We start from the raw sequence: 14,869 nt of genomic DNA, 5'->3' as shown, positions 1-14,869 counted from the left end.
ATGCAAGTAAGCGTAATACAAGTTGGTCTGAAATTAACAATTACAAAAAAATAATTCATGAACTGAAGGTATTTTAGTCTTTGCTGGTGTATAACACTGGAACATGTCCTAAGTCTACAAATGCATATCTTTGCATAGGTAGGTTATTTCTGTTAGTTTTTAATGGTGTTATATATTCCTTTCCTCAATAAGATACTTGGGAAATTCTCCAGATGGGATTTTCTGCTGATCCAATAAAAGACAATACATTAGACTTGGAACTCCTGGCCATTGCTATTCCTCATAATGGATTTAATAATGGTTTTAATACCAGTCTGTAATTTTTTCGTAGTTATTACTTATTTCATTGCATTTCATTATTCACTGCATAAGCATGCATTTCATACTTAGCAGAAACAGATATGTTGGTTCCAACAATTTTTTCATACTCATTACTTTAAATTCTGTTCAGAGTTTCTGGTTTACAGCTTTTCTTTTCATTTTTGCTTGGTTGTCTCTAAAATGCTTGTTCAATTAACTTTTAATTTTTAATTTTTGGTTTGTGAGAGGATTTATGATCAGTTAGTTATAATGTTCCAGACCATATTGTATTGTTCCTCAGGAATTATATAAAAAACAAAAGTGTGTGTGTGTGTGTGTGTGTGTGTGTAAAAATTCTCCCAATAAATCAAAATGCATATTCTTTTTCCTGAAATTTGCATTTCTAATTTTTTTTATTGTTTACAATTTGAAAAGCTTGTTTTTATTGTTTACAAATTCAGAAAACCTCAGATGCATACTAAGGACAGTTATGTGGATGAAACACCATCTTTAAATTCTTAAATATCAGCTGTCATTTAGTTATGATACATATTTTTTCAGTAGTTTATTCAAAACCAGTGGAAATCTAACAGAAAAGTGCTTGCTTCCCTCTGTAAGCTTTAGATCCAACCTGAAATGTTAAGGTGAGAGGGAGGCAGCTGATCAGCATAAATACTGTTTCTAATCTAATATTTCTGTCATCATTTCTGTCATCACACTGTCTTGGCACTGAGACTAAAAATCTGTCTTCAGTTAGTAGCTATGTGGAACTTTTTTCCCTTAGCTGACCGTAGTCTTACTCAACTGTAGCAGCTGATGATCTCTTCCTTACTACGATGAAAGACAGACTGGAGTACTCTTACTGAGACAGTAGTTTTGCCTGATGAATTTTTTTTTTCCCCACAGCAAGGGGAGTTTACAGTGCTACATTTTTCTTTTAGTAAAAGAGAGTATGGCAAAGAGCGGAAGACTCATGCTATGGATCTTGCTTTGCAAGGGTTAACTTGAGTGTTTGGAGCCATGGCTTGAATACAGGGATGAAGACAGAATGATGAGAGTTGTACAGCACAAACAGGAATTGCGTATCTCTAGGTTTAAGACTGCTTCTCAGCTTTCTCTCAGTGCTCCGATTTTTCTCATTGTGGCAACAACTGTAGCAACTGATAATGAATTTTTGTGTAATATTTGTCTTTGCCAAATGTGGAAGAGCCCAAAAAGTGGTGACTTGATCCAGTACACATGGGAGCCTGTTTTACTGCCCCCATTGCAGGGAACCATTTTAAGGCTAATGATTCTTGATGGCAATGACTGCTGCTTTATTGGAATTGGAATTGCATTTAACTGAGGGGCCACTGGAGATTTAGTGGTTCTTACTTCCTTGCACATCTTAGTTTCATGCTAGCTTCTGTTTGTTTGCTCTTTTAAGAACATCAGTGTGGTTCCCAATATAGCTGTTACATACAGAAAGAAAATTATTCACAGTGGGCCAGTAGACTGGAAATTTACCTCTGCTCTCTAATTCAGAGGTAAATGATTTCATTAGTGGTTGATATGGTTTTCTAAGGGAAGAAACAGAAAACTGTAAATATGGAGAGCATGTTTTATGTATATAATGTGTATGTAGTGTGAAGTCTTCACCTCTTCACTGAAAACCAGTATTTTACCCAGTTTGTTTGAATTTGTGAGAGTTGATCATCACATATTTATTATTAAAACTTCAAATTAGCTTACAGGTTTTTTCCTGTCCTTTCTGATTTTTACTACATTCACTTACTTTGGGAAATCTAGAAGTACATCAATCCTTTTTTGGTTTTGTTTATCATATACCATGATTTTTGAAACTATTCCATGTTGCTGAGCAATATATTAGGAAGTATTATGTGCAGTTATGATCTTACATGCACTTTGAATAAATAATTTTTTTTCTCAGGAATTCTGGAGGTTTTACACTGTGTGTTGGTGGAAAGCCCAGAAGCTCTAAACATTATTAAGGAAGGACATATTAAGTCAATCATCTGTCTTTTGGACAAACATGGAAGAAACCATAAGGTAGGCAAAGAAGAGAACTATATTTAGGTGAACATTTGTGAACAAAGCAGGCACGTTGTTCTGTGTAGAAGCTGGATTTCAAATACTTTAATACTGTATTCATAATTAGGAATGAAACTTTTCCTAAAAGGTATATGAAAAGTTTGAAGAAGCAAAGGGGAACATTATCTTCTTTTTGATGAAAACATTGATATACACTAATTTTCAAGGGGAGCAGGAAAAATATATCTTTCTTAATATTGTTAGGAGAATTTCAGAATTGTTGTAAATTAAAAGTACAATGTTGGATGAACTACATACCCTTACATGTATTCCAGTAACAAGGTATATAGCATTGTATTGCCTGAAGTAACTCATGATGATTATGAACAAATATTTAAGATTAAAATAATCTATTTTTTTCAGGTTTTGGATGTATTGTGTTCTCTCTGTGTTTGTCATGGAGTAGCTGTTCGGTCTAATCAACATCTAATCTGTGACAATCTCCTGCCAGGAAGAGATCTGCTCTTACAGACACGCCTTGTCAACCACGTGAGCAGGTGAAAAGAAAAAGAAAAAAATCCGTATCTATGAACAAAACAGAATAAAACTTGTGATTAAAAGAAATAGTCACTACAGAAAACCTGTTTTAGTTCCAAAAATTTTATTAAGGTATTTTATTCTTACTAGGATTTTAAATACTCTTCACAATATTGATTAGAAGCAAAACATGGGTAAGAGAGAGCTGCCACAAGCTAAAGCTGTTATAAACTGCTTTAAGTCTGTGAAATTGTAGTCTCTTCTAAAGATGCTTGTCTAGATCTAGCTCTGCTTTCAAAGTATTGTCAGCCAGTGTCCTGTGACTGCCTTTATGTTTGTGATCTTGTGAGGACTTCCTAATCACCTTTGGTCAACATCAAGAATTAGCGCCAAACACCTTACCAGTGCCTGGGATATTTAGGGAATGCCCTAACCCTTCCTTCCACGGGCAGAGTTGTAGAAGGTACCTTCCAGCAGACACTAATAACAAGATGAAGGTAGTAACATCTTAAACTAGCAAAGTAGGATTTACAAAGTAAATGTTTATCCAGAGTTTGAATTTATGCTGAGGCAAAAGAATCTGGCTTCAAGTGAAGATTCGTGGGATCTTCCTCTGTCTCAAGCTTACATCTTTTAAAAAGTCTGAATCATTAAGTGAGAATGAAAATTGAAACATAGAAATAGTACTTAAAATTCAGAGTTCATAGGATTTATTAGATGCTGAAAAACATAAAAAATCCACGACTGTATATTGCAAGGAGGCCTTTTCAAGTCTAAAGGTGAAATGAACTTGCCAATTTTATAGCTAATATATTCACTCATATTTTTCTTAACCACATGTGACTTGACTTCTCCCAACACATCTATTAACACACCAACATGTATAACACATGGAAGGATGGTGTAATGGGAATCATTCCATGTCAGCAATAAATTTGGACAACGGATAAACTACAATCACTAACAAAAACTTCTGTTAAAAATACATGAGGAGAAATTTTAAATGTATGGATACTGATTGAGCTTCTGAGCTGACTTTGGATCTTGTACAGGGAAGGTAGAACTGTCTTTCCCATGTATGTCTGTAGACAAAGCATATGTGGTTAATACATATTTTTGCTCTGCATTAGCGTCATGGTTTAATCCCAGTCAGCAACTAAGCACCACACAGCCACTCAGCCACTTTTCCACCACCTAGTGGGATGAGGGAGGGAATCAGAAAAAAAGTAAAACTCATGGGTTGAGATAAGAACAATTTAATAGAACAGAAAAGAAGAAACTAATAATAGTAACACTAATAAAATGACAATAATAATAATAAAAGGATTGGAATATGCAAGTGATGCACAATGCAATTGCTCATCACCCACCGACCGACACCCAGCTAGTCCCCGAGTGGCGATCCCCTGCCCCCACTCCACCCAGTTCCTATACTAGATGTGACGTCACACGGTATGGAATACCCCATTGGCCACTTTGGGTCAGCTGCCCTGGCTCTGTCCTGTGCCAACTTCTTGTGCCCCTCCAGCTTTCTCGCTGACTGGGCATGAGAAGCTGAAAATCCTTGACTTTAGACTAAACATTACTTAGCAACAACTGAAGACATCAGTGTTATCAACGTTCTCCTCATACCTAACTCAAAGACATAACACCATACCAGCTACTTGGAAGAAAATTAACTCTATCCCAGCTGAAACCAGGACAATTAGGAAGTTGTGAATGAGAATATTCATATTCTTGCAGTTGTAAGGAAAAAAGATTATTTTTTCAAAAGTCAGAAAGACCAATGAAACATTGAAAACGTTTAGTGATAGACTGAGACTTGCATACCTTGCACCAAAAATAATTGGCAAAGGAACTAAGATATTGTTGTTTAACATACTTTTCCAGGGGACTGGAAAATTCTATTCACAAACCTCTATTTAAAAAGAGTAAGTTCGATGATTAGGTTGATTAAATTGTGGAGTCTGGACAAAGGCATAATAAAGCTGATACTGTGTTCAGGCAGAAAAGATTCGATTGGTAATCTTACCAACAACTTGCAAGTGATTTGACTTTTCTGGAAGATAGCTTTTTGTCAAGCAGGTTTTGTTTATATTTTTAAGGGGGTTAAATGTTTGACTTTTAACAAAGTGAAGAGTATCTATACTTAAACTTTCGGCAGAAGACACCCGATATACCGCTAGAAGGAAAGTGTATTAGTCTTACATGATAAAACAAGTTATTTTATAAGCAATCAGATCAGTAAAGTCTGCTTTTACACTGACTTGTATTTAACAGCCTGTATCAACCCTTCTTCCTCCCCCTGCATTCCCTACACAAGAAGGCATACCATGCACTGGCTTAGAGCTACATTTTTGTTGATAAGGCAGCTTGCATGTAGAAAGAAAATATTTATAGAAGTTATAACCCAGTCCAGTGGAGGGATGTGAAAACTAGATACATTCAGCCTAGAAGTCTAAAATATTTTTTGCAATACGGGTAACCCACCATTGAGCAAATATACCTAGCATTGATTTTGGATACTTCTGTACTCTACAGCTTTAATTCAGGATTAGATGGCTTTCTCAGTACAAAGCTGACACAGTAATAATTGTCTGGAGACAGATTTTTTTGGGATGAGATTCTAGATTCAGTATTATCCCAAAATTACATTAGAAAAGCATAGTTTTCTTTCCTTTTTTTTCCCCGTGACCTTTAGGTGTACAACTCTACATATTGCTATTTAACTAGATACTGAATAAGCACAGTAATAGTTTTGCCTTTTAAGTATGCTTGTGAAGTACTTTAAAATCATCAGCAGTAGGAACATCAAATTGGCATTAAGGATTGGTACAACTGCTACAAATTACTAAGTTATACAAGACTTGGAATAAGGAAGGAAGAGGTACAAGAGAATTCTGAAATAGATTGTTGTTTTACTTTTGTATCTTTCTAAATGTTATTCTCTTGAATGGATAATCAGTGTTATAGAATGCAGTTTGCTGTGTACAATTAAACCTGCAGTGTATACTTACTACATTTCTATTGGTAACTGAATAGCTGTAATTTTTGTATATAGGAATTAACATCTATTAAATGTTCAAACACATAAAATATTATTATTGGTATCTGAGTGAGGATACTGTTTCAGTTACTGAAACAAACACTTTTTTAGTTTAACTGTATAGAGCATTTTTTCACCAGAATAAATAAATAAATAAATATGCTGCCTTCCGGGAGCTAAGGTCCAAGGTGGTGCTGAGAGGGTGGTGAAACTTGTCAAGAGCACAGACTATTATCCATTGCTACTGTTTCACGTGAGCAGGAATGACACCACAAACTGGAAACTTGGTAGAATCAAGGAAGACTACAGAGACCTGGCGGTACGAGTGAAAAGTGTTGGTGCCCAAGTTACCTTTTCTTCCATTTTACCGGTTACAGGAAAGGGTGCAGCCAGAAATAGACATATAATGCAAATCAACTTCTGGCTTCATGGCTGGTGCCATCATGAGGGTTTTAGCTTTTATGACAACAGGACATTCTTCGATGACTATAGCCTGTTAGGGAGGGACGGAATCCACCTGTCTAGAAGAGGCAGTGGAATCTTTGACAGCAGGCTGGCCAACTTGGTGAGGCGGGCTTTAAACTGAAGGACTTGGGGGTGGGGTCAAAAGTGGCAATGCTCACGCCATTGAAACCAACTGGGGATAAGCCAGGCCAACCAGAGCAGTGAGAAATGTTCCTTAGCTGCCTCACAAGATGAGAACCAGAAGACCAACCACCTCAAGTGTATGTATACCAATGCATGCAGCCTGGGGAAAAAACAGGAGAAACTGGAGGTCCGTGCCCAGTCAGAAAGATATGATATCATAGGAATAACTGAAACATGGTGGGACAGCTCACATGAGTGGAGAATCACGATGGATGGCTATAGGCTGTTTCGTGAAGACAGGCAGGGAAGAAGAGGAGGAGGAGTCATGCTATATATTAAGGAGAACCTCGAATGTATAGAATTCAACTACGGCCATTGCGAAAGCCCTATCAAATGCCTCTGGGTCAAGATCAGAGGGGTCGTATCCAAGGGGGATCGTACAGTAGGCATCTGCTACTGATCTCCAAGCCAAGATGATAAGGCCAATGAAGCAATATTTGGGTCACTTAAGCAAGCTTTCGATCAACAGAACCTGGTTCTTATGTGTGACTACAACTACCCAGAGATTTGTTGGAAGAACAATACAGCAGCTCACATGTCATCCATCAAGTTCCTGGAGCGCATAGAGGACTGCTTCCTCATACAAATGTTGGATGTGCCAACCAGGAATGAGGCACTGCTGGACTTGCTACTCACAAGCCTACTTTGTAATATCTCAGTTAGTGATAGCCTTGGCTGCAGTGATCACAATATTGTGTAGTTTGTGATCCTGTTGAGCATGCTGAAGGTTAGTACTAAGACAAAGGTTTTAGATTTTAGAAGAGCAAACTTCATCCTGCTCAGAGCTTAGCTGGGAGGGATTCCACGGGAAGCTTCCATGGAGAATAAAGGAGCTAGTGAGTGCTGGGAGTTTTTCAAGAATGCTCTCCTGGAACCACAAAAACAGTTCATCCCCTTTAAAGGTAAGGGAACTAGGTGCAGCAGGAGAGACCCTTGGCTTAACTGTGAGCTTCTGAGTCTGCTCAAAACCAAAAGAGAAGCATGCCAGAGATGGAAAAGTGGATGAATACTCATTGAGAACTACAAGGATGCTGCCAGGGTATGCAGAGATGCAGATAGAAAAGCAAAAGCTCAGCTCGAATTGAAGTTGGCCAGAGATGTCAAAAACTACAAGAAGGGGTTCTTCAAGTATGTAAACAACAAGCAGAAACAGGAGAATGTTGTCCTGCTGCTAAACAGGAGAGGTGAATTAAGTCACCAACAACACTGAAAAGGCAGAGGTTCTCAACACTTTCTTCACCTCTGTCTTTACCAACACTGTTGGGCCCCAGGCCTTGGGAACAAAAATCCAGGCTGATGCACACACAAACCCATCGTCTGTGAAGGAAGAGGTGGTATGTGAACTGAACTATTACAAGAGCTTGACCCCTACGAATCAATGGGCCCTAACATTATCCACCCAAGGGTGTTATGAGATGTGGCTGACATCATTGCAAGGCCATTCTCTATAATCGTTGAGGATTTGTGGAGATTGGGGGATGTCCCAGAAGACTAGAAGAAGGCTAATGCTACCCCAATCTGGAAGAAGGCCTTAAAGGAGGATCCAGGAAATTATGGGCCCATCAGTCTTACTTCAGTCCCTGGGAAGGTTGTAGAATGAATCCTCCTGGGGGCTATTACAAGTCAAATGAAACACATAATTGGGAAAAGCCAGGACAGATTCACCAAGGCCAAGTTGTGCTTGACAAATATGATTGCCTTCTACAACAAAGTAACCTGCTTGGTTCATGTGGGGCAAGTGGTGGACATTGTCTACCTGGATTTCTCCAAGGCTTTTCATATGGTTGCCCACAGCCTCTTCCTTGAAAAACTGATGCATTATGGTCTAGACAAGTGGTCTGTGTGGTGGGTGGGGAACTGGCTGACAGGCTGCACGCAGAGGGTGGTGGTAAATAGCTCCTTTTCAAACCGTCAACCTGTCACAAGTGGAGTCCCCCAGGGATCAATATTGGGCCCAACACTGTTTAATATCTTCTTAAGTGATCTGGATGATGGGATTAAGTGTACCCTGATGAAGTTTGCCAGTGATACCAAACTGAGTGGGGAAGTGGACACTTCGGAAGGGAGAGCCATCCTGTAGGAAGACCTGGCTAGGCTGGAAGAGTGGGCTAACAAGAACCTTATGAAGTTCAACAAGGACAAGTGTCAGGTCTTACACCTGGGAAAACATAATCCAGGAGTGCAGCACAGACTGGGATCTACCTGGCTGGGGAGCAGCTCTGTGGAAAGGGACCTGGGGGTCCTGGTGGACAACAAGCTAAATATGAGCAAACAGTGTGCTGCTGCAGTAAGGAAAGTGAAGGGGATGCTGGGTTGCATCAACAAGGGCATCACCAGCAGAGATAAAGAAGTCATTATCCCACTCTACTCAGCTCTTGTCAGGCCACACCCAGAATATTGTGTTCAGTTTCGGTCCCTGCTATGCAAAAAAGATGTGGACAGGCTGGAGAGGGTCCAGAGAAGGGCCACAAAGATGACCAAAGGACTGGGAAGCCTGCCGTATGCGGAAAGGCTAAGAGAACTGGGTTTGTTCAGCCTTGAGAAAGGAAGTCTTAGGGGGAGACCTTATCACCGTGTTCCAATATTTAAAGGGCGGCTGCAGAGAAAATGGAGACTCCCTTTTTACCAGGAGTCACATGGAAAAGACAAGGGGTAACGGGTACAAGTTACTCCTGGAGAGATTCCGACTGGACACAAGAGGAAAGCTTTTCACAATGAGAACAATCAGCCATTGGAATAATCTCGCCAGGGAAGTGGTGGATTCCCCAACATTGGACACTTGAGATTCAGCTGGACAGGGTGCTGAGCCATCTTGTCTAGACCGTGCTTTTGCGAAGAAAAGTTGGAGCAGATGATCCTTGAGGTCCCTTCCAATCTGGTAGTCTATGTTTCTATTAAATAAAATTACTTCTATTGTTTTAATCACATAAAACAAGCATGAAATTTGAGTTTAATGAAAAGTCTGCAGTACTTCATCATGTTCTTGAGATAAGTTTTTAATAACCACTTTTATTCTTTCTGTTTAAGCATGCGACCCAACATCTTCTTGGGGATTAGTGAAGGCTCTGCCCAATACAGAAAATGGTACTATGAACTTATGGTGGACCATCTAGAGCCCTTTGTGACTGCAGAATCAACTCATCTACGAGTGGGCTGGGCTTCAACAGAGGGCTACTCACCATACCCAGGGGGAGGAGCAGAATGGGGAGGAAATGGTGTTGGTGATGACTTGTATTCCTATGGTTTCGATGGTCTGCATCTGTGGTCAGGTATTCTCCTGATTTTTTGTTTGTTTGTTTTTCTTTTTTTAAAATACTAGAACATTGTTTGCAATTCCAGTGAATTTGTTTTTAACTGCAGCAAAGTGAATCAGGTATTTCAGTTGACACTAGGAATATACAGAAACAGTACCCTATATCAGAATATGTTTTAAGTTGACACTGCATATTGAAAAAATTGGTTTATACAAAGTAATGCAGATAGATAGACTAATAATTTATGTTTCAGCCTGGGAATTATTAATGGTGGGTTTTTTTCATAGTAACTGTAAAGATTTTATTTAAAACTTCAAAGCTGCAAAAAATGAAGTCTGACAAACAGTCGTCCCAATTTGTAATTCCTGTATGATAGTGTAAGAACAGCCAGAGAGATTTAATTCACAGGACTCTCTATTTTCTTTTTTATTCTTGTTTTTAAACAGATTTTTAACATGGATCTTTAGTTTAGAAGTTTAGAAATACTTTAGAGGTGAAAAAGATTAAGTATGCTTTTTGCTATACATTTTAAAACCAGATTTTTTTTTGTAGTCATGCTTTATTTACATACGTTAAGACTGACTGTTTGTTGCAAGACTTGCAGAATCGTATTCCTAGCTTGCATGTGGTGTGTTTGATCAGGTATTCATCTTTAAAATGTTATTGGCACAGCTTGGATCTATTTGTTAATAGTAATTTCTGTACGCAAATTCTAGTGTTGAAGCTGAACTGAGTGAGTATCTAAAGTATTTGTATTTGCTGTTGATTCTGCAAATATCTTATTCTCTCTTCAAACTGGGTTAGTTCAGCAAAATCAGAATAATAAGAAAGCAAGCTTGTTCTCTTTTTCTTAATCTTTTTCACATAATTTAACTTTTGCGAAAACATTCCCAGCTATCATTTAGAACGGGTAGTCCTACACTTGGACAGTCCTAAACTTCTTGAGAAAAGCTTCTACTGTGGTTTCACCTTGTTGAGGGAAATTTTTTTCCTTTGATTATGAGAGATTATTGGGCAGTGGCGAACCACAGAACTGACTGGAAACTGGGTTAGGCTCATTGGACTGGCAATTCTTGCCACTATGAAGATAGGAGCAAATTTTCTAAAGCTCCTTAGCAGACAAGAGAGACATTTTAGTGAGTCAGCTGTATGTATCATTCAAGGTCTTTGAAGTTTTGAGGCATTGTGGCTTGGTACTTGGGAAAGAATACAATTTTACATATCAAAAGAATTTTCCAATCAAAATAGCAATGAATTGTATTATTAAGTAATAACATATCGACTGGAGTGGCATCTTAGGAAAGTAGCTGCCACTTTGCCTCTCAAGTATAGTGAGAATTACATGGGAACAATGATGCATAATTAATGGTGTCATTAAAAGCTGTGTCATAACTGAGTTTGTCAGATCAAGTATTATTACAGAAGAACCAGGAAATAATGAGCCAACTGAAATAACTTCTGTAGCTAAGGTTGCTTTTAAGGAGGAAACAAAAGATTACTGAAGATCAAAATGATTTTTCTACCCACTGGAAATATTTTAATTAGAAATGTCACAAAAGAATAAATGAACAATTGTTTGTGGTTCTCAAGTCAAAAATCCAGCCCAGCCAAAGAAGTCAGATCACCTTTGTATATGCAATTTTTGTATATTAATCTCTGTTGTGGATGTAGCTGGTGGATTTGAAAAGATTTCTGTCTTCATTGACATTCTCATGTAACACATACCTCTCAAACTTGGAAGGACTTTAAGTAGTTGAGTGTTGAAAATCATGGCCTTTCTTTTTCTTCCACAGTCCCAGGCTGCATCTTGGTAAGTCTCTCCAATGACATTTTAAAAATAATCTTCTGAGCATGAAGCATTGAATCCATTAGTGAATAGCAACAATAATTTCTATCCCTGAGTTTCTGTTCTGGACCAAGCCTTTATCAGAATCACATTTAATTTATATTTGTTTTTTCAGTCCTGCAATTACTTCTCTAATATGGAGAAGTGGAACTCACAGATTTTTAAAGCCTAAGGCCAGAAAAGGCACTTAGATCACTTGGTCTGACTACGTGTTCATCAAAGACCGGTACATATTTCTGTTAACAATCAACCTTGCATTGATCCCAATAACCTATATCTGGCTAAATTTTAATACCTAAAAAAGCATCTAGTTTCAAGTAGTATGCCGTAAGGAGATGAAGTATCCACTCTTCATCAATAACTCTTAGAGTTTAGTTATCTCTGCCATTAAATAATTGTCTCTTTGTGTGATTTATTTGAAACGAACTCTCAGCCATTGTGATGATTTTTCTCTGCTATTCTCTACTGTGCTCTGTGAGTTTGGGGATGTAGAGCTGGTAGAAGGTAGTTTCCATGCAAGCCATTCTTTACGCTGTGACCTGCTACTCTGTTTCTCAGCAGTGTTTCCTATAGATTTCTTGATTTGTGAGGGGCCCTTAGGATTGCTCCATGTCATTCCCCTGTCTTTGCTCATGGAACTGACTATTCTTACAGCAACTGAGCTAAGGACATCCTGTCTTGAAAGGGTGTAGGGAAGCAGCAAGAGCATCTGAAAACTTCTCCCCGCCCCCCCCCCCCCCCCCCCAACTATACTGCTGACTGCCTTATCAAGAGGGGCAGATTGCACAAGAGCATCTGTCTTACAGTCTGCAAATTATGTGGCAATATCAGGAAGTCATTTTCCATATCTAGGGTATCAGAAGTATTGTTTTTTATTTTTCCTTGGTGTGGTGGTTGTGGTGTGTCTATCAAAATTTATCTGCAGAAGAATTACTGAGATTTTTCTATTATTATTTTTGCTGCTGTTAAAAACAAATGCAATCTTGATCTTCTTGGAAATATAATTCTTTTAGTTAAGTCCTTGATGTTTACAAAAGTTGGACAGCATAGTTAAAAAGTTAGTGCTCTGTTCTTAATATGCATTGTGGGTTATCTCTTGCAGACATTGCGAATGTTATTTTTGGAAAATATGTCTAGTATATTTTCATACAACTTTTCTGCTTTTCCATAAATTTTCAGTTGTAAATGGCTGTAAATTTCAGAAACAGTCATTTTCTATTTCTGTGTTCTATAGGTTATTTCTCTTGGGAAGCAGGTGTGCTTATGTAAATGTAATTTGATGCAAGAGATAATGATCATTTAGATCCTTTAGAATTCATACAAAACTTATTAAAGAAAAATACATATATTACTGAAGATATATGGCTCAAAATTAATGCTGTCTTTCTATATGCCAGAAAAATGCTGGTTTGCAGTTTGATTATGAAACTGAGTAGTATCATTTTACACAAGTTTGTGAGGGTACAATGATGTGGCCCTTAATGTCGTGGTTTAACCCCAGCAAGCAACTGAGCACCATGCAGCCTCCCCAGTGGGATGGGGAGGAGAGAATCAGGAAATAAAAAAAGTAAAACCCATGGGTTGAAATAAAGACAGTTTAATAGGATAGAAAGGAAGTAAATATTAATGTTAATAATAATAATTAAAACATGACAATAATAATAATAATAATAAAAGAATTAGAATATACAAAACAAGTGATGCACAATGCAATTGCTCACAACTGACTGACCGATGCCCAGTCAGTTCCTGAGCAGCGATTCCCCCCCAGGCCAACTCCCCCCAGTTTATATACTGGGCACGATGTCACACGGTATGGAATACCCCTTTGGCCACTTTGGGTCAGCTGTCCTGGCTGTGTCCCTTCCCAACTTCTTGTGCCCCTCCAGCCTTCTTGCTGGCTGGGCATGAGAAGCTGAAAACTCCTTGACTTAGTCTAAACACTACTTAGCAACAGCTGAAAACATCAGTGTGTTATCAACATTCTTCTCATACTGAATCCAAAACATAACACTATACCAGCTACTAGAAAGCAAATTAACTCTATCCCAGCCAAAACCAGAACACAATAACAGGAAGTACCTTACTTTGCCTAAAAAAATTGAAGAAAGATATTTGTCCTTATCTTGAATACGGAAGCATTCTTTAGTAAAGTATAGTAGGTTTCATATTGGATACTAATGGTTGTTTTCCAATTTGAACTTCTACTACTGTGAGGCATAAAATTTAGTTTTCTTGGTTTTGACTTTTTGTATGCGTATCAGTAATTATTTTCACTTGCATTAAATTTAATTTAATTGTACTACTTATGATTAAAATAGCTTTGTAGATTTGATTATATGCTTCTATTCACTATATTGCAAGCTTAAAATCAGGTCTTGGATGTTACAGGTTAGATATTTGTTTATTAATGTGTTCTTGCTCCATTGCTATGTTTTCTTTCTCTTTTTTTAGACTGCTGTGAAAACCTGTACAATTTTCAGAAGTTTTGCTAAATGTGTCTCCTTTACTTACATAGGTTGTGTAGCACGAACAGTAAATTCTCCCAACCAACATCTGTTAAGAACTGATGATGTTATTAGCTGCTGTTTGGACCTGAGTGCCCCCAGCATCTCTTTCCGGATAAATGGTCAGCCAGTTCAAGGAATGTTTGAGAATTTCAACATAGATGGCCTCTTCTTCCCAGTTGTCAGCTTCTCTGCAGGAATAAAGTTAGCATCTTGTGTAGTTGTTTTTTGGTTTTTTTTCTCAGTCTGGTTTTTTTTCTGTATATATGCATGTGCTGAATATTTCCCTAGCTGACTTTGCTCTCATTTCCCTTTCTGACATCTGCTGCTTTGGCACAGTTCCAGTTCTTGGATAGTGAGAGCTATAAAGGAGTCCTGAAGAGATAGTGCATCTGTTGTTTTTCAGCACACCAGTGTATTCAGGTGGTTTGCAGATAGATCTTAGAAACAGCTTCATTATCACTTTTTAGCTGACACATTGCTACACATTCACTCCAGGACAGCATATATGGACCTATATGGGAAGAAAAACATCATATTAAAAATATATTTGCCCTAACTCACTTGTTATGAGGTAGTAACTATTATTTGAAGATGCATTATCTGCATTTACCTTAAGAAATGGTGGTGGTACACTTTCTTTTCAGCAGGATGAGTTGATATGAATTCAGTCAATCTGTATTCTGGTTGCTGTACTGGT

General features: G+C 38.0%; 1 protein-coding gene across 6 annotated transcripts in view; it reads left to right on the top strand.

Annotated features, from left to right (window-relative positions):
* The window catches only part of RYR2 (ryanodine receptor 2), a 455,131-nt gene that overhangs the window by 233,748 nt on the left and 206,514 nt on the right, over positions 1–14,869 (top strand). For all 6 annotated transcript variants that reach the window (XM_075043205.1, XM_075043203.1, XM_075043202.1 and 3 more), the window contains 4 exons: positions 2,231–2,349; positions 2,755–2,888; positions 9,590–9,831; positions 14,181–14,373. In XM_075043205.1, the coding sequence (XP_074899306.1) occupies positions 2,231–2,349; positions 2,755–2,888; positions 9,590–9,831; positions 14,181–14,373 (688 nt within the window). The remainder of the gene's footprint in view (positions 1–2,230; positions 2,350–2,754; positions 2,889–9,589; positions 9,832–14,180; positions 14,374–14,869) is intronic.

The sequence above is a fragment of the Buteo buteo genome, chromosome 12, assembly GCF_964188355.1.
Source record: "Buteo buteo chromosome 12, bButBut1.hap1.1, whole genome shotgun sequence".
Lineage (NCBI taxonomy): Eukaryota > Metazoa > Chordata > Aves > Accipitriformes > Accipitridae > Buteo > Buteo buteo.
This window is presented reverse-complemented; position numbering and strand designations above follow the sequence as displayed.